Source organism: Canis lupus, chromosome 4 (genome assembly GCF_048164855.1).
Source record: "Canis lupus baileyi chromosome 4, mCanLup2.hap1, whole genome shotgun sequence".
Classification (NCBI taxonomy): Eukaryota; Metazoa; Chordata; class Mammalia; order Carnivora; family Canidae; genus Canis; species Canis lupus.
Genome location: NC_132841.1, coordinates 40,144,937 through 40,164,169, shown reverse-complemented (window position 1 = coordinate 40,164,169; position 19,233 = coordinate 40,144,937). Strand labels below are relative to the sequence as shown.

At 49.6% G+C, this 19,233-nt stretch overlaps 1 protein-coding gene across 5 annotated transcripts in view; it reads left to right on the top strand.

Moving 5' to 3' along the window:
- The window catches only part of ERGIC1 (endoplasmic reticulum-golgi intermediate compartment 1), a 105,199-nt gene that overhangs the window by 77,824 nt on the left and 8,142 nt on the right, over positions 1–19,233 (top strand). For 3 of the 5 annotated variants that reach the window (XM_072824133.1, XM_072824132.1, XM_072824130.1), the window contains 5 exons: positions 777–881; positions 1,430–1,534; positions 5,850–5,910; positions 10,858–10,958; positions 13,406–13,528. In XM_072824133.1, coding sequence (XP_072680234.1) covers positions 777–881; positions 1,430–1,534; positions 5,850–5,910; positions 10,858–10,958; positions 13,406–13,528 — 495 coding nt within the window. The remainder of the gene's footprint in view (positions 1–776; positions 882–1,429; positions 1,535–5,849; positions 5,911–10,857; positions 10,959–13,405; positions 13,529–19,233) is intronic. The other 2 variants (XM_072824129.1, XM_072824128.1) reach the window with 1 other exon arrangement.

Below are 19,233 nucleotides of genomic sequence, written 5' to 3'. Positions count from 1 at the left end.
GGAGTGCCAAGGGCAGGAGCTGGGAGCCCAGTGGGGAGGCTGCCCCCACTGTCCAGGTCAGGGCAGCAGTGAGGGCCTGCGAAGGCCGGGTGCAAGGCATTGTGAGGGTGGAGCTGACAGCCTTTCCTGGTAGGCAGGAGGTCAGGTGTGAGAGAAAGACAGGGCATCAAGATGATACCTAGGGTTTGGCCTGAGCAGCTGGTAGAGGAGGGGCCTTTTGGTACAACGGAGATGTCCCAGCAGAATTCAGGGAGGTCCTTGTCGCAGGGTATCAGTACCTCTCCTGGGCTGCACTCTGCCAGGGCCCCAAGGCCCAGGGAGGAAAGAAGGCCACCATAGTCCTGCCTTCAAGGGTCCCCTGGTCTGGGGCGGTGGGGCAAATTTGGGTGAGTAGCAGAGTTGATTCGGATTTAGAGAAGGTTCAGTTGGTCTGTGGGCCTAATGGTTCAACCCACCATGGGGCCAATAGCCAGGAAGTTGCTGGTGGGCAGCTGCCATTTCAAGCCCTGGCCTGTGCCAGGTGCCCAGCTGGCTGCTTTGCATGTATTCTCTCACCTCATCATCCCAATGGCCCCCTCAGATAGCTTCTGTTACTGCCCCCATTCTATAGACGAGGAACCTGAGGCTCAGAGAAGGGCAGTAGTTCCTCCAAAGTCCCATGGCTTGGACCACACTGGGAGCCAGATCAGATATGTTCGACTCCAGGGTGAAGACCTGCACCCCACCCTCTGGGGCAGCCAACGAGACTACTCCTGAAACTTACATCTCTCCCCCAGGTCCCAGGCAATTTCCACGTGTCTACACACAGTGCTACAGCCCAGCCACAGAACCCGGACATGACCCATGTCATCCACAAGCTCTCCTTTGGGGACACACTGCAGGTGAGCAGGGTACACACAGGTGGCATGGCTGGGGGTGGGTGTACAGGGACTGTGTCTCCTGGAGCCTTCTGTCCTCTCTGGGCACAAAGATGACGTCTCAAGGGGTGAGGAAAAAGAATAGAACTAGATAAAGGTCAGGTGGTCTTTATCTGGACCTGAATCTCTGAGTCTCTGCTGTGTCAACCAGCTCCTCCATATTATCCTTCCTGAGCGTGGGCCTACAGTTTTATTGACAGGACCAGTGCCCTAGGAACCTTGGGCTGAGACTTGAAGCCTGGGGAAAGGGATGCACTTCCCATGAACCAGCACTAAGTGCTAGTGTTTTCTCCATGCCGACGTGGCCTTATGAGGTCTGAGGGGGTGCTGTGTGTTTCCCGGTCATGGAGCTGGGCCCACAGGAGCCACTTGTCTCGGGTCCCCTAGCAGATCTATCTGATGCCAGTGTGCAGCCTGTGCCCTTCTACAGCCCTTTTGGCCTTCCAGCCTAGTGCCATGTCCACTCAGTAGAGGTCCCATGGTGATGGAAGCCTCTGACAATCCTTGGTTAGGATGAAGAGAGCCATCTCCAGCGGGTCCAGCCCAGCAGCTTCCTGTGTGGCAGCAGTGAAGGGAAACTGAACACAGACCACCTGATCTCCACCAGCTGCAGGCAGGTGGGGGGCTTGGATGTTCCCTCTTCCCCACTGCTCGCTGACTCTGGTCCAGAAGGTAGATTCTGGAATTGAGGCTCAGAGTGGGGAGGTGTCTGCTCCAGCTACAGCACTGGGATCGGGACCCTAGGTCCTGCACCCAAGCCATCCTTGATGAGAATCCTGTTTCCTGGTTAAAGGTATTGAAGGGTGGATTCCCTCCAGGGATTGTCGTGTGCACCAGGAGCACACACACCATTACGCCACTTATGTGCACACACATCTACTCAGACTCACACACACACTCAAAAGTATGCCCTGACATACATGTGCTCATATGTATACCCTAAAATCCATCCCTAAACGCACACACCAAACATACACACGCACGGACTCTTGCACAGAGCACCGCCCAGAGACATGCACAGATTCACTCATGTTAGAACATCTCATATACACACGCATGCCCACACTGCCCCACGCAATGGACCTGCCAAGCACCGTCCTTTATACTCATCACCTCCTCTCACTCTCTTAGCACCCCAAGAGGCAGATACTTTCTTTATTGTCTCCATTTTACAGGAGAGGAAGTTGAGGCCCAGAGAGGGTATACAGTCTGTTGCAGAGCATGAGTTAGAACCCAGAGTCTGGCTTCGAGCCGCACTGCTGGTACTGCCTCCCCTGTGCACCCTCCTGAGGGTATGCTGCCTGTCAGGCACGTGTACACTCACACCCCCACTCTCCACTCCACATCGCTTGTGCTTCTTTCCCTGTTGGCACCTTGTGCCCAGCCTCAGGGGCCAGTCACCACCTTTCCAGTCCCTTTGGAGGCCACAGAGATTTTCCTCTCGGAGACAGCGCTTGGGAATAGAGAAGGCCCAGGCTCCCTGGGGGCCATGAGCCAGACTCCCTGCCTACACGCTCAGTGAAGCACAGCCCGCCCTGCTATAGACTCCCTTCACACAGGGTTCACATCCACATGGTGCCGTCTCTCCATTCAGGGGATTGTCTTGTGGAGGTTCCCCAGCCTGCCTTTCTGGATTCCAGTCCTGGCTCTACCACTTACTAGTTGTGTGACCTTGAAAAAATTATTTATTCCCTCTGAGCCTCAGTTATCTCATTTGTCAAATGGGGGGACAGTAATAGTATCTGCCCCACAGGATTGTGGTGAAGGTAAAATGAATTAATGCACATAAAGCCCTTACAACAGTGCCAGGCACAGAGTCAGTGGTCAATGAAATGAGCTAGTACCACTGTTGTTGCCATCTGCACCCTAACTCTGCACAAAGCTCTATAAGACAAAGCATGCTGCCAGCCTTTGACGGGCTTATGCACCCATGGAGAAGACAGAATGTGGGGTGGTGACCACCCCCAGTAGGACAGGAGTTAACAAACCACAGGGGGTTCGCCCACAGGTGGTGGGCGGCAAGCCCTCCGTATACTAAGCGTTGGGCAGTGCCCTAGCTGTCTGTAGACCCACCAACTCAGCAAATCCTCACCACAGCCCTGGGAAAAAAGTCACTGTGAACTCCAGTGTGCACACGGCAAAATTGACACATAGAGTCCTGAGTTCCGGGTTGCTCAGCTCTGCACAGCCAGAATTCAAACCCAGTCTTTGGCATGCCACACTCCTTCCTTGTGGGAACTCTGGATGCTGGAAGTCTGCTCCTTCTTACCTAGAGAGCTGTGTTACAGGTGACCTCTTGTGTAATCCTCACAAAGACTCCCATATGGTTGCTGGATGGCATTTGTTCTTCTTGCTAAGGAAACCGGGTCAGTGGGATTCAGTAACTTGCCCAAGGTCACACAGCTTATAAGAAACCAGGTATGTCTGGCCCCAGGTCTTCTATTACTGTGCCTTATACAGCCATGGATTCATCAGACCCTCTTGAAATTTCTGCTCCGTGCCACGTCCTGGGGCTAAATGATGGGTAAACAATAAAGAGTTCCTCCTTCCTTCCTTCCTTCCTTCCTTCCTTCCTTCCTTCCTTCCTTCCTTCCTTCCTTCCTTCCTTCCTTCCTTCCTTCCTTCCTTCCTTCTTTCCCTCCCTCCCTCCTTCCTTCCTTCCTTTCTTTCTTAAGATTTTATTTATTTATTCATGAGAGAAACAGAGAGAGAAAGAGAGAGAGAAAGCAGAGACACAAGCAGAGGGAGAAGCAGGCTTCATGCAGGGAGCCCGACGTGGGACTCGATCCCGGGACTCCAGGATCAGGCCCTGGCTAAAGGCGGCGCTAAACCACTGAGCCACCCAGGCTGCCCCAAGTTCTTGCTTTCAAAAGAAGAGATCGGATAACTACACATAATAATATAGGACAAGGAGGGTTAAGGACAAGAGAGGCATAGGGTTCTGGGCAGTGATATGGAAGCAGGGATAGGGTTCCTCCCAGCCTGGGAAGTCAGGGAGGGCTTCCCAGAGGAGGTTACCTCTCAGGTGACATGTAAGCCAGCTCCTGAAGGGTGAGAAGGATTTGACCATGCTCACAAGGAAGGCTCTTGGGCAATGGGCATCTCACACATCTTCTATTCTATGACACACCCAGCTGGTCATTTTCATGTAAAAGACCCTCAAGGTTACTTTTAGAAAAAATGGGTAGCAGATGTCCATGTCATCAGAACGATGTTCTATAACAAGGCATGGGAAGTGACTGCTCCTCAGAGTTGGAGAGGTTGCAGAAGTGTCCTGAAAGGGGAGCAGGGAGCTGAGTTTTATGTGGGGCTGGAGACCCGTGTTAGATTCAGGCAGGTGGGGCTGACTGGGGCAGGTTGGTGTGGAAGGTGGGCCATGAGGCCAGCATGGAGGTGAGAGGAGAGCTGCAGCCAGGGCCAGGGGAGGCAGAGCTCCGACTGAGGCAGGGTAGCAGGGAGAAGGGAAAGGGACAGACCACGGTAGCAAAGGGGACAGTCTTATGTTGCTATGTGCCGCTGGCAGAACAAGACAGAGACAGCCTTCACTTGGTCATGGTTATGGGGGAAATGAGATTTTCTTTAAATGAAAAAAAAAAAAAACAGCTGATGTATCCATCATCCATGCAGCAAATATTTATTGAGCACCTGTTATGCACATTATGTGCCTTGTGCACATTGCTGAGGACAAGCGTGGTCCTTGCCCATGTGGAACATACAGTCTAGAGGGGAAAACAGAAGTTAATCAGATGATGACACAAGTGAATGTGAGAGAAAACCATTACACATGACTATGGGAGGGAGCATTCTAGCTCTCGTCACCATAGCACCATCCTGTTGGGTTCAGATTGTCATTCCCTAAGGCAGCAATGGACAAACTTTCCTTTTCTTTGGGCTTGTTAAAAGAGTGTGCAGCTCTGTTAAGTGTGCAATAAACATCAGCCACCTGTGACCGGGATCAAGGATCAGGTCGCCCACTGCTTCCCACTACTCCTGAAGTGGCCCTTTCTCCAGAAGTCTGTCCCCCTCCTCCTACCTCCAGAAGTCTGTCCTACCTCCCCCACCTTCCTCTGGGGCCACATAGGCCTCTGGTTATTCCTCAGTCTCTGGGCTCATGCTTCACAGGTGCTGCTTGCCTGATTAACTTCCCACTTTCCTACAGATCTCGGTGTGTCGCTTCTTCCAGGAAGCCCTCCAGGGTGACAGCTTGGTAGCCCCTGTTAACCATGCCCATGGTGGGCAGGCATGCCTTGCCCTGCTTTAGATTTCCTGTAACTGACATGGTTTCCCTGCATCCTCAGAGAAGCGGTAGGATGCGGCCTTCAGCCTATTCCACAGCAGGCCCTGCCAGGGGCACACAGTGGGGCCAGTTGCCATGAGGAGAGGGCTCTTCACAGCTCCTGTATGTTCTCTGCAGCAGATACAATGGGAGACCAGCAGCCCTGAGTCCTTCGAAGGCTGTAGGGGATCTCAGGAGGCGTATGCTGGGACCCACACCCACCCTTACTTGTATTTCCAAAGTGGCTTAATTGAAAGGAGCTCAGCCTTGAGATCAGATACCTGAATTTGGAGTTCAGCTCAGCCATTTATCAGCTGTGTGACTCTGGACAAGCTTCAGTGCTTCTCCAAGCCTTGGTCTACTCTTCTTTAAAATGGGCTCAACAGTACATCATCGGGGGCATTAAATGAGATGACTAGAAGTATGCAGGCTAGTGTGGCATATTACAGGGCCCCAAGATGGGAAACCTGCTAGTGCCAACCGTGTGCCAGGCCCCAGCTATGTGTGTATCTTGCTCCCTGCAACTTCTCTACGAGGTAGGCCATGCTGGGTCAGGTCCCTGCCCCAGGCTGCACTTGGCCATCCCCTAGCAGCCAGGGCCAGGACTGGAGGAGGCGGCAGCCTGGGATCAGTCCCCTCACTGTGCTTCTCCACAGGTCCAGAATGTCCATGGAGCTTTCAACGCTCTCGGAGGAGCAGATAGACTCACCTCCAACCGTATGTATCCCATATCCCAACTGGGAACAAGGAAAAGGGAAGACGGGAATGTCTATCGAACACTCACTATTATAAGCCCAGGTGTGAATACTCCATTCCCACAGCTGGCCTGTGAGGAAGGTGGAATCAGCCCTGTCTTACAGAGAGAGAGAAGTGGCTCGTGTTGCACCACCCCCCCCGCCCCAGGGAAAGTACGTGACTGCTCCAAGCACCTCGTAAGAGCTCAGGGAATATCAGCTACTATCATCATTATTGCTATCATTACTGCCTCATAATTGTTTTTAGTTGAGATAATCACCTAAGATACCACAGGGAGCCCAGGCGGGACCAGAATTCATCGTGGCTCCAGTGGCACTGTGAGAACTGGGCTGGGGGTGGCCCTGTCAGGTCTGCCCACCTGGGCCACCCACCCAACCCCACACTCTCCTGCTGGAGCCCCTTCCACCCGTGAACGCCTCCTCCCTGAGTCCTCTACCTGCTGGGCTCTGTGACACCTTGGCCCCACTAAAGTGTCACACACTGACACACCTTTGCACACACCTGGTACCTGATCTAATGAATTTTTGCACACACACACATGTGTGCACACACATGGGGCCTTGGACATGTGCACAGAACAGGTCCAGGAGGCCCATCTGCTTAAATGGATTCACCGCTGGATCCTGCAGGACAGGTGACCTTGACTTTCCTTTTTTTTTTTTTAACAAATTTTTTTTTTTTAATTTTTACTTATTTATGATAGTCACAGAGAGAGAGAGAGAGGTAGAGACATAGGCAGAGGGAGAAGCAGGCTCCATGCACCGGGAGCCTGATGTGGGATTCGATCCCGGGTCTCCAGGATCGCGCCCTGGGCCAAAGGCAGGCGCCAAACCGCTGCGCCACCCAGAGATCCCGTCTTTCCTTATATCCTCACCTGAGCTCACCTTTTTAACCACAAGGCTTTTCTCGTTGTTTCTTAAAATGCATTCTGCTCTCCGCTGGTCAGAAATTCAAGCAAAAGAGAACGTCTCTCTCCATGACCGATCCCCGACCCTCAACAAGTCACATTTGTCATTTCTCCGCATCCCCATGAACCCTTGTCTATCAGCAGAAGTCATTGTCTCAAAGCCAGTAGACAGCAGTTTACCTCCTGATTTTTGTCCTGGACATCTTTACATGACCACAGTTTTTGTACCTTGTTTCCAGTGGTGCCAGAGGCACAGCCGCCCATCTAACAGCTCTGCCATGCTTTATTAAGGCATTGTCTTCTCATGGAAAATGTCTGTTTCTAGTTTTTTACTATCACAGCAATGCTTGTGATATTTATGGTATTTGCTTTACATTATCCCCTGGCTTTACCCCTGTGTGCATGCCCATTGGTGCCGCCTCCAGCAGTGGAGGAGCATGTAGCAGTGCCTCTTCATTTTCGTGCAAATGTCTGATTCTTTTTTCTTTTTTCTTTTTTTTTAAGATTTCATTTATTTATTTGAGAGAGGGAGAGAGCACAGAGGGATAGTGAGAGAGAGAAGCAGACTCCCTGCTGAGCAGAGAGCCCGACATGGGTCCTGATCAGTCTTGATCCCAGGACCCTGAGATCACAACCCGAGCCGAAGGCAGACACTTGACTGACTGAGCCACCCAGGCATCCCAGCAAGCGTCTGATTTAACAGAGGCAGATCCTTCCGATGTTGGTGTAGTTGGTGTGGTTCTGTGGAAGGGCAGCATGTCACCCAAGGTGGCCATCCACCTGAGCCAGCAGGTAGCAGGGACTCTTCAGCTACCTGATACTGACATAGAACCGAGCTAGGAAGGACCCAGAGTGTGTCCACCAGTAGAGAATATGGGCAGAAAATCCTGCCTACTCAGGCTGGCTTCTGCAGAAAGAAAAATGCATTAGATCAGACACAGGCAGCCAGGGGTAGGGCCGGCTAGCATTCCCTCAGCTCTCCAAGCTTGGTCTCCCCAATGGGCCTTTTCTGCTCCCAGACCTTCCCACTGAGGGCTGCTTCTTGTCATGTTGGTCTCAGCTCAAATGCCACCACCTTGGAGAGGCCCGAGCTGGCCCTTATTAAAGTAACGCCCACTTCTAGTCAACTATTTTTCCTTAGCCCAGACCAGTCTCTGAACATACTGAGGAGTGATACTGAATGTTTTAGCTGTGGTGATGATGGCATTGTACTTGTTGTGTTTTGTTCTTTAAGAGTCTTTATCTCTTATAGAGACATAACTAAAATACTTGTGGATGAATCAATGTGACGTCTGGGATTTGCTTGAAGATAAAATGGGTAGGGCGAATGATGGGGTATGGATGAAGCAAAAGAAGCAAAATTGACTGTGTGTTGTTAATTGTTGAAACTGGGGAATAGGATGCCAGAGGGGTTCTTTATATGATTCCTCATTTTTGTGTGTGTTTGAATTTTTCCACAATGAGATGCTAGCAGAGAAGGGGGCTGTGAGCACAAAAAAGTACATGGGCCTGCCTGGATCAGGTCAGGGCAGCAGCCCCTAGGAGGGGTCCACCGGCAAGGAATCCACGTGGGTGGAATTAGAATGTGCAGTGTCTCTAGTGGGCATTTGGCAAATTGTATCAAAGGCCTTAAAAGTGGTCATTGCCTTCGAGTCATCATTTCTACTCATAGGAGAGTAAGCTAAGGAAATAATTAAGAGAGTATGCAAAAATTGCGGAAAATAATGTTCATTAGGTCATTGTTTATGACAGTGAAAATGAGGAGCAGCGTCAGTGCCTAGCCATGGGGGTTGGTTGGGTGCATTTACGTGGCTGCGCTGTGAGATACCTGCAGATGTGTCAAACTTCGCTGGCAGTCAAGCAGCAACATTAACTGAGCACCTACTGTGTGCCAGGCACAGTGCTAGGGTATATTGCAGCAAATAAAACAGAGTGGAGCTTATTATTTTCTGTGTCTTGTGCTGGTATCTGTGGTGTGTAGTTCTTAGAAAAGGGTAGCAGCCCGGGTGACTCAGCAGTTTAGCGCCGCCTTCAGCCGGGGCCTGATCCTGGAGACCCAGGGTCAGGTCCCCGCCGGGCTCCCGCATGGAACCTGCTTCTCCCTCTGCCTGTGTCTCTGCCTCTCTCCGTCTCTCATGAATGAATAAATAAAATCTTTTAAAAAAAGGTGGGGGGGGGGTACAGCATGATTTAATTTTAGGAAAACATAAATATAAGCCTAGCAGTTTATACACAAGAATGTAAATCCATGGGTTTTTGTGGATGGTGGATTTGTGGGTGTTTTTTATTTATTTTTTCTCTTTATGATCATCCCTATTTTGTACAGATTTTAACAGAACTATTACAGGTCTGATTTTCATAAGGCTTTCACTCTTTCATTCCCTCAAGTTTTTAACCTGGGGCAATGGGCATTTGGAGCACTGTATCTCAAGTATGATCTTTGGGCCCCTGGTTTACAATGCAGATTGTGAGCCACTCCAGAGCCATTGAGCAGGACTGAGGCCCAAGTGTCTGTCTTTTAAATCCTGAGTGATTCTCCTGCTCCTGACACCTGAGGACCACTGTGGGCTTGAGCAGAGGGATGTTGGGGTCTTCATGGGCTTATCCCTGAGCCTTTTCTGAGGTTTTCAGAGGGAGGCAGATCTCAAGACAGTTCAGGAAGCACCACCCTTTCCTTACCACGATGCAGCATTAGCAGGAATTCTGTATCCTCTAACCTCTTACAGCAAGTGAGTCCAAGGACTCAGAACTGATTGAGCCAGTAGACCAGGATTGGAACACAAAAGACTAAATTTCTGTGTGGTTTCAGCTCCATGACCCCTGACCTGACATTCTAGAAGACAATAGCTGAGGGGTCCTTGAGCTTCTCTTAGCATCCCAGAAGCGTGATCCAAGGGAATTCAGACCTTTCCTGGGTGATATTTGGCAGCAGCTTTGGGCCAGCATCCTGTCAAACTAGTGTTTGATTCCACTTACCTCATGCTTATCAGAAGCTGATTCATCTGTTCTTCCATTCATGCCTCTGACCAGCCATCCCCCCATCCGTTCATTCATTCAGGAAGCACTTGCTACTGTCCACTCTGTGCCAGGCCTATCCAGGGTTCTGGGACAAGAGATGAGTAAGGCTCTGTCCCTGCCCTCCACAGCCTCCCGCCATCCAGCAGTAGTGGGTAAGAGTTACAGTGGAATAGGATAGGGCCAAGTGGAGGGAAAATGGATCTCCCGTTAATTGAAAATGGGGAAAGAAATCAATCAGTTCTTCATAAATGCAACTTTTCTGGTTTGTGGGCTCTTTTAATATATACAGTTTTTGTTTTTTTGTTTTTTTGTTTTTTTTTTAAGTAATCTCTACACCCAACACAGGGCTTGAACTTAAAACCCTGAGATCAAGAATCACATGCTCCACCAACTGAACTAGTTAGGCACCCCATCATGGGCTCTTTCTTTTAGAGAAAACTTAAACCCAACTTGCTTCAAAAGCAACAATTTTCATACAGGACCTGGGGTATAAGTGAAATGTGATCTTTATGAAAACCTGCCCTCTTCCTTTCCCAGAGGCTAAAACGGCTAATGGTTTCTTGGGTATCTTTCCAGCAAATTCTATATATTCTTGCATATAGAGAGTGAGTCTTCCCTGCCCCCAGACATGGAAACATGGTATTCACTCCGTTCTGTAACTTGGTTCTTTTCACTTTACAATACCTCTTGGACAATGGCTTCTCCCAGGACCCCTTCTTCAATGTTTGCCCTGTTGATGGCCATTTGGGTAATTTCCAGAATTTTAATTATCCCATATGGTACAGGAATAAAGATCCTGATAAGATGGAGTCTCTCAATTCCTAATATCCAAGGGAGAAAATGAAGAGAGGTTGTTTGGTGATGAAAATTTGGAACAGCCCCCCTACAACACCGAGTAGGTTTAGCGTTGAAGTGACATAGAAAGACTTGCCAGCTGGGCAGTGCTTCTCCCCCTGCTTCATCCTGCTGTGTCCTTCCTGCAGCTCTCGCCTCCCACGACTACATCTTGAAGATCGTGCCCACGGTGTACGAGGACAAGAGTGGCAAGCAGCGGTACTCCTACCAGTACACGGTGGCCAACAAGGTACGTAATCTGTTGGCACAGCTGTGTGCAATTGCGCCCCCTGCTGGCCATAAGCAGAAAGGACAGTATCTCAGCACGATTCCCCGCTGGGTACCTTGAGGGGCCTTTCCTGTGGGGCTGCTCTGGCCAGGCTCTGTCCCTGGGTAAAGATGAGAGGACATTCTCCGAGTCAAGGGGAGGAAATCTAACCAGGAGATGGGGTTGAGAAAGAGCCTTGCGTCTGGCCCCAGTCCTGCAGACTCAGGACCCTGATTGGTCAACACACAGCAGATGCTCTCACACTCGGGGTGCAAGCACTTTATCCAAAATCACCAGATGACCATTGGTTAACAGGAATGTCTTAGGACCCCAGTACTCAAAGTCACAGAGAAGTAGGTAGGCCTTGATGGGAAGCAGAGCACAGTCAGAGCCAGCAGAAAGGGATGAGTAACCATCATTTCAAGCTGGGACAGCCTCTAGCTTCCCCGGAGATGACCCTGCCAATGGACGTGAATGCTTGGAACACATTAGTTGAGGCTCCTCCAGTGGATCCCTTTATTTCCAGGGCTATCCTTTTTCTTCTAGGGCTGCCCAAACCCCTTACAGGTGATGATAATAATAGAATAGTAGCTCCCATTTATTGAGCACTATGGGTTGGATATTATGCTAAGCTCTCTACTTCTACCATTTTTTTCAGTCATGACAGCTCTGACTGGGGCTGTGATTGTTCCCATGTTACAGACTTGGGGACAATGACACAATCATTGGCACTGAGAGGTGGTCGTAGAGCTACAGAGCGGCCAAGTGGGGGGTTAGAACTGGGTTCTCCTCTGGTTCCAAAGCCTGGCCTCTTGCTCACATCACCCACTCAGCCTGAACAGGGGCTGGTGAGTCTGTCTCAAGTGACTTGAGGTCCCACTGCCTGGATCTACCTGTGCTGATTAATATTCTGGTGTCACTTTCCAAAGGGAGTTCTGTTTCTCTTCCTCACTGTCTGTTGAAGGGCATCTCATTGCAACTGTCAGGTGCTCACAGCATCTAATGGCTGGGATATGGAAGCAGTCTGAGCAGAAAAGATGAGGCTGGCACAGAATGCCTATTCAGACCTGGCTCAGTCACTTGCTAGCTGTGTGGCCTGGGACATGTCGCACAACAGTCCTGTGCCTCCATTTACACGTTTGTAAAATGGGGATGGTGCCCATCTCATAAGATGGCTATCAAATGAGGCAATGTTTTAAAAAAACACTTTTTCCATAAAGGAGGCTTTGGGATAAATGGTACCTAGTTCTGCTCCTCTATCCCTCAGCTTGGGCTGTGACCCAGACAGTCACCTTGCCCCATCAGCTCTCCCTGGAGAAAGCTGATCTTGTTTTGCCCAAGGCTTCTTCCCCTGAGGCTCTGGCAAAGACCCAGCAGCCAGAATAGCCGGCTCAGCTCTCTCTGTGGCCTTGGCCCCAGCCTGCCCCGGGAAAAAGTGGGTTGTGCCCATCAGAGCCAGCGGTGGGCCATCAGGCCAGGTAGGTCAGAGCTTGGGCCTTAGCATTTGAGATTGGGGGTGACCTGTGGCTTAGTCGGGTCTACAGTTGTTGTGGACAAATGAGAATAGCCCAGAGGTTTCCAGCAAATGCCCAAACCAGAGAGGACCCATATTAATTCATTAGCATCCTTTTAATCCCACCAGCCAAGTGCCATCTCAGGAAGTCTGTGGTAGGGTCCCTCTGTCTTTCCAGTTCTGTGTGCTCCTTCTTTTAAGATGCCCACTCCCCATATGGCCTTTATACTCATCTGTCTTGCACACACCCACACACACGCACATACATACACCTCAGGATGTAGCCTGGAATGACCCCCTCCCCACTAAGCCTTCCAGCCGGCCTAGGGGAAAGTCAGTCATTTGTTGCTGGTGCCCCCAGCACCCCAGGCCTCTATGGCACAGCATGGACAATGTGGCAGTGTTGCAAATACTCTTCTACATCCATTCCCTTCTCCAGATTGTGACCCATCTCTGGGGATGGGGCAGAGCTTCCTGCCCTCAAGGTCCCCAGCAGCCAGCACTGGGCCAGCACCCAGGAGAGGGGTGTAAACAGTAAACAATCAATGAGTGAATGAATGGATTCATGGCCAGGAGTTAGAGGGGGAAATAGGCTTTTACTCTGGGGAAGCCCAAATCACACCAGTCCTTTTACACCTAATTCTGGTGTTGCTTTCAGGTCATACAATCAGTTTTCAAGCAGCCAAAGGGGTTGAAAATATCCTCAGCAATGCTTCCCTTTCTAGATGCTTGACAGCAGAGCCTCCAGGGGAAGGGGTGAGAGGAACCGGTGGAGTCTGGCTCCAGGCCAGAGAGAGAAGAAAGCCCCTTCTTGTGGGTCACCAGGGGACCCTCTGCAATCCAACTCCCGCCCCCCCATGAGCCATGGTTTGTATGTCTGGTTCTCACATCCCCCATCTCTCTTCCCCTACCCTAGGAGTACGTAGCCTACAGCCATACAGGACGCATCATCCCTGCCATCTGGTTCCGCTATGACCTTAGCCCCATCACGGTCAAGTACACAGAGAGACGGCAACCTCTGTACAGGTTCATCACCACGGTAAGTAGGTGAGGCACCTGCCATGAGCTCCTTCTCCTGGCACCCCTACTGGTTCTCAAAGGTACAGGAGGCAGCCTGCAGGGCTAGGATCTCAGGCTGTACACAGGAGGTTGTGATCCCTAGGATGTTTAGAAATATTATCAGAATTGTGTCAATATTGATGGCATTTCATCAAGAAAATATTTTCCAAAGGGAAATGTCACTGAATCAATTTAATTTGTTAAGCAGATTTTTATATGGCTCGATGAGATGTTCATGATTCTCTCCAGGTTTTATTCTTATGGGTTTAGCAGGGTTTATCCTTTTCTGTGGAAATTTTACAGTGAAGATTTAACTCATTTTTTTTTCTGTGTCTATTTTCTAGCTATAGCTGCTGCTGTCAGGTTTCTACTTTCTTTCCTGCCTGCTTGTTCTCTGATTTTTTTTCTTTGATTTTTAAATTTATTCTCTTTTTTTCCTCTCTTTGCCATTGTCTCCATCAAGTCTGATTTTTTTGTGGGGCAGCTTTGAGCTGTTGTCATTTTTCTTTGATGCTGAGTATTTCTATCAAGGATGCTATTTCCTGGCCTTTCGTTCAAAGTGTTCTTGGAGGCAGAACAGTAGGCTCACGGCACCCTGCTTCAGCCAGGAGGCCCAGAGATGTTTGGTAAGCCAGAGTCAGCTGAGATGCAGGAGATAGGATGATTATCCCTACCTCACAGATTTGGAAATTGAGGCCTACAGGCCCTTATGCTTTTGTACCTCTTCATATTTTTAATAGTGATTCAAGCTCAGGGGTCTAATCCTGGATTTTTCATTCCTAGCTCTCACTAGATTTGCATTAGTCAGGACTCTGTTACAGAAAAGATACAACCTAACATCCAGCTGGCTTGAGGGGTATCTAAGCCTCAAGCATGGCTGGATCTAGGCACAAATGTTGTCAAGAATAGGACTTTTTTTTCTCCTGTTTTTCTCTATACTGGCTTCATTTTCAAATAGAATTTACTAGTAGAAAGTGCTTCTTTCTCGGTAATTTGACCTGAGTCGTGGATAAGATAGTACTGTCACTGGCCTCACTCAGCTCCCATTCCAATCTTGTGACCTAGAGAATGAAAGGAGCAACCCAGTTGGCCAGCCCCAGTCAGATCATGAGGACAAAGATTGTGAGCAGTGGGGTTCCCCAATAGAAAAAAGAGGGGTCAGTTACTAGAAAACAGAGGGGTGGATTTTAAGAGGCAAAAGGTCAGATGTCTGCAACAAAACGTCTCCATCTTATGATCCACTACATAGCAAGAACAGTCCCTACCCTCCCTGCCTCCCAGGCCTCATGGGACTCAAAGGACACCATCAAAGGGAAGCTCTCTGCCTGATAGAAAGCCATGTGGATACAAAGGGTGTCAGAACGCTCGTGCTTCTATGAGCCTCATGACAGACTTTTGCTGCTTTCTGACTCCATACAAATTTGAAACTTCTAGGCAACAGAGGGCACCTAACATAAAGCTAAGACACCCAACACAGATTAGAAAAAGGTATTTGTCACACACACAAGAAAGGAATAATCTTCAGAATTTACAGAGAGAGAATTCCTACAAACCAGTAGGAAAAAGTTAAGTGACCAGAAAGAAAAATGGGTGAGGACTTGACCATTCATGGAAGAGACCATACTGGCCATGAAAAGATACCTGAGGGGGATCCCTGGGTGGCGCAGCGGTTTAGCGCCTGCCTTTGGCCCAGGGCGCGATCCTGGAGACCCGGGATTGAATCCCACGTCAGGCTCCCGGTGCATGGAGCCTGCTTCTCCCTCTGCCTATGTCTCTGCCTCTCTCTCTCTCTCTCTCTCTCTGACTATCATAAATAAATTTTTTAAAAAATTAAAAAAAAAAAAGAAAGAAAAGATACCCCAGGGACGCCTGGGTGGCTCAGTGGTTGAGCGTCTGCCTTCAGCCCAGGGCATGACCCCGGGTCCTAGGATCAAGTCCCACACCAGGGAGCCTGCTTCATCCCTCTGCCTGTGTCTCTGCCTCTCTCTCTCTCCCTCTCTCTCTCTCTCTCTCTCTATTTCTCTATGTGTGTGTCTATCATGAATAATTAAATAAAATCTTTAAAAAAAAGAAAAGAAAAAAGATACCTGAGTTCCCTAGAAATTGGAAGAATTTGATTCAAAATATAAGACCCAGTTCAGTCCTATCAGACTGGCAGAAATTAAAGATCCACCACAATAGAGATTGAGAGGATACACAGCAAAGGGGACCTGCATACGCTCTCTGGTACCATGTGGATTGGGTCAGCCACTGTGGCGGGGCAGCTGGTGCACAAAAGCTGGTGTACAAACCCTTTAACCCAAAAGCCAGGGAACTTGTGAGCAAGTGATTTTACCCAAGGCCCTACAGGGTAGCACCCCAAGTCTGCTTGTTTGTTTTTTTACCCCAGTGCATACCCAGAGTAAGACAGAAACTAAGATATGAGTAGGTATGTTTGTGCAGGTGTGGTCTGCTGCTCAGAGGCCCTGGAGTCTGTGGCACTGGCAATGGCAGAGAAACCCCTTTGCCCCTGTCTCATTGTAGAGTTGAGAAGGACCTTCATGTCCCCTTCTTATTTGCTCCTATATGCCACATAGCTGAGGTTCTGAGTGTGAAAATCCTGTAGCAAGTGACTGAGAAATGACAGCAACTTCATTTATTCTCTAAACTTTTGCTAGAATTCACTACATGCCAGGCCCTGTGCTGGGCAACAAAGATAGCTGAATTTGACTTTATCCCCATCCTTATACTTCTCCCAGCTGGTAGGGAAGATGTGTGAACATGCAGAGAAATGAAGTCCCATCCAGCAAGGGTTCCATTGGAGCTGTGCACCAGGCACTGTGCACAGTGCAAAGACTCCCTTTTGTTTGGAAAATTTGGAGAAGAAAACCCAGAGATGGGTCTTGAAGGATGGGGAGACATTTTTCTAGATTGATGAGTGGAGGAGAGAGGGTCTTCGCACAGGGAATAGTATGTGCAGAGGTGCCCAACGATAACATGTTTTGTGAAGGCCATGTGGCCTCTTTTAATGGGGATGGGCTTCTAAGAGCTGGAGATCCCAAGAAGTCACAGGGAAGAGCTTATCCTTTATAACCCAGAGGACCAGATACCTCCCTGCCTCCATGTCCTTCTCCTCCTGTCTTTGGCCATCAGCCTCACCTCCATTTCTGCCCCCTCCACCTTCACTTGAGCATGGACCATGCTGAGTGAACCTCCTGACATCATTAGCCTGGTGGTTTTCCTGAAGGCCCCATGCCGCCATCACGGTTGCCTTGGCAACCATGGGGTCAGCCCCAAGTGAGCCAACCGGCTGTCCCTGGCAGATGGCATCATTGTGGAGCTTCAAAGGCCCTTGTCACGAGGCGGCAGATGTAGGGATGACGCTCACATGCAGACACACACAGCACAAAGACCCCCCAGGAGCCGTAGCAGGCTGGGGTGGGGCCAGGATGGAAGTGGAGGCACCTGCTGTGACTTCTCTTTCTCCTTTTTAAAATCAAACACTTGTGTGCAAAACCCCCAAGCCCCAAATGGGGGCCTCTGCAAATAGCTCCTCACAGGGGCTGCTTAAGAAAGGGCTTAGGCCAGAGGCCAGGATGTCGTCATGTGGCGGCTGCAGGGCTGCAGAAGCAGCTGTGGGTGGGCTGGAATGAGATGGAGTATAGTTTGAGGGGGTGTGGAGGGGAGAGGCCAGTGGGGCCTCCCTGATGCATCTGTGCCTATCAAGTACCTGGCTTCTTCGAGGTTACCCCTCTAGGGCTCATGGTTGACCAAGGACCTGGCCATTCTGAGCCTGAACAGAGGAGGATCCCTCCTCCCGGAAGTCTCCACCAGGCTGTACAGAGCTTCTCCATCTGGGCACCCAGGGCGTGTTGCTCATACTTCCACTTTGTGCTATTCCAGAAAATTCCACCACTAAAGGAATACACACATGGTATTTAACAACAGGCAAGTGATCCCCTTCAAGGTGCCTCCTCCCACACACGCACATGTGTCCCCTGCCCCTGCCACTTGCTGAAGCCCCTTTTCTGGGATTGCCTTCAAGTGGGTTGTGGTGACAGATTGGATGACTTCAGGAGTGTCACATCACTTTCCTTGTGTGTTTTATTCTATTAGGCAGGAACAGCCAGAAGTGAAAAAGTACCAAATTGGGACAGTTGGGCCATGACAGTTTTTGCCTACCAGAAAGTACCAGTTGGCAGTGGCGTGCCTCATTGGGCAGCAGGTGTAGCTGTATTAGACATAATCCCTGCCCTCAAGGTGCTCCTGGCCAGGAAAATAATCCCCCCAAACTTTAGCGTGCACTTTAGAATTGCCAGGCCTGATAATGATGAGCTCCAGGCCTGATGCCCCTGTGTGTCCGCAGCATCTAGCATGCACAGAGCCTAGCCTGGGTGTAGGTACTCAGAAATGTACAAGAGACAGCTGCTTGAAGAAGTGATCATATAGCTACACTCATTAAGCATCTACTACATACTGGGTGACCTTATAATTATCTTCTTTAACCTTCCCAGGAACCCTCCAAGGTAGATGATATTATTCCTGTTTTATGTATGAATTCACTGAGGCCCAGAGAGGTAAAGAAACTTATCCAAGGTCACATAGTCAGTAAATGGCAAGGCTGGGGCTTGACCCCAGAGCTCATTCTGTTACGTCCCCTACCCCACCACCACCACCACCACTTAACTTGGGAGCCTCCATCCTCCAAAACAAAGGCCCTCAAAGATGTTCCAGCAACAGAGTCCCCGATACCAGGATGATTTGATATGGTGACTCCCTACTGGAAATGAAGAGGAAATGTTACAGCAGGAAAACAAAGTGATATTGTGAGCATGAGTGATAAAATCACTGTCACACACACACACCACAAAAACAACAACAACAGCAACAAAACCAACCTACATCAACTACAACTATCCATCTAAGACTGGTTGGCTGGTGGTTCACAAATGTTCCTGCCCAAATCTGATTACCTTTCACTCAGCTGTTTAGCCATCTGCAAGGATTTGCCATAGGCAAAAGGCATTAGGTACTCGGGTGGAAGATGGGATGCAGGGGAGACAGTAAAAACAATTGAGAACGAGTGCTTGGATGGCTCAGTCAGTTAAGGGTCTGCCTACAGCTCGGGTTGTGATCCCAGGGTCCTGGGATCGAGCCCCATGTCATGCTCCCCACTCAGTAGGGAGCCTGCTTCTCCTTCTTCCTCTGCCATCCCCCTGCTTGTGCTCTCTTTTTGTGTCAAATGGATAAATAAAATCTTTAAAATAAATAAATAGGGCAGCCCCGGTGGCGCAGCGGTTTGGTGCCGCCTGCAGCCCAGGGTGTGATTCTGGAGATCCGGGATCGAGTCCCACATCAGGCTCCCTGCATGGTGCCTGCTTCTCCCTCTGCCTGTGTCTCTGCCTCTCTCTCTCTAGCTGTGTCTCTATGAATAAATAAATATAAATAAATATAAATAAATAAATAAATAAATAAATAAATAAATAAATAAATAAAACAATTGAAAAGACAGGCTTAAAACTAGGGAGGTTTTACCCACTAAGGCTATATTAGTAGGGGGGAGACCAGCTTTGTAGCTGGACCCAAATGTCGCCTACTCAGACTTCCCTTGGTGTGTCTCTTGTACCTGGACCAGGAGCTCCAGGAAGGCAGGGCAGGGTCTTCATCATCGCTGGTCTCCAGACCTGGGGCATTGCAGGCAGGTGA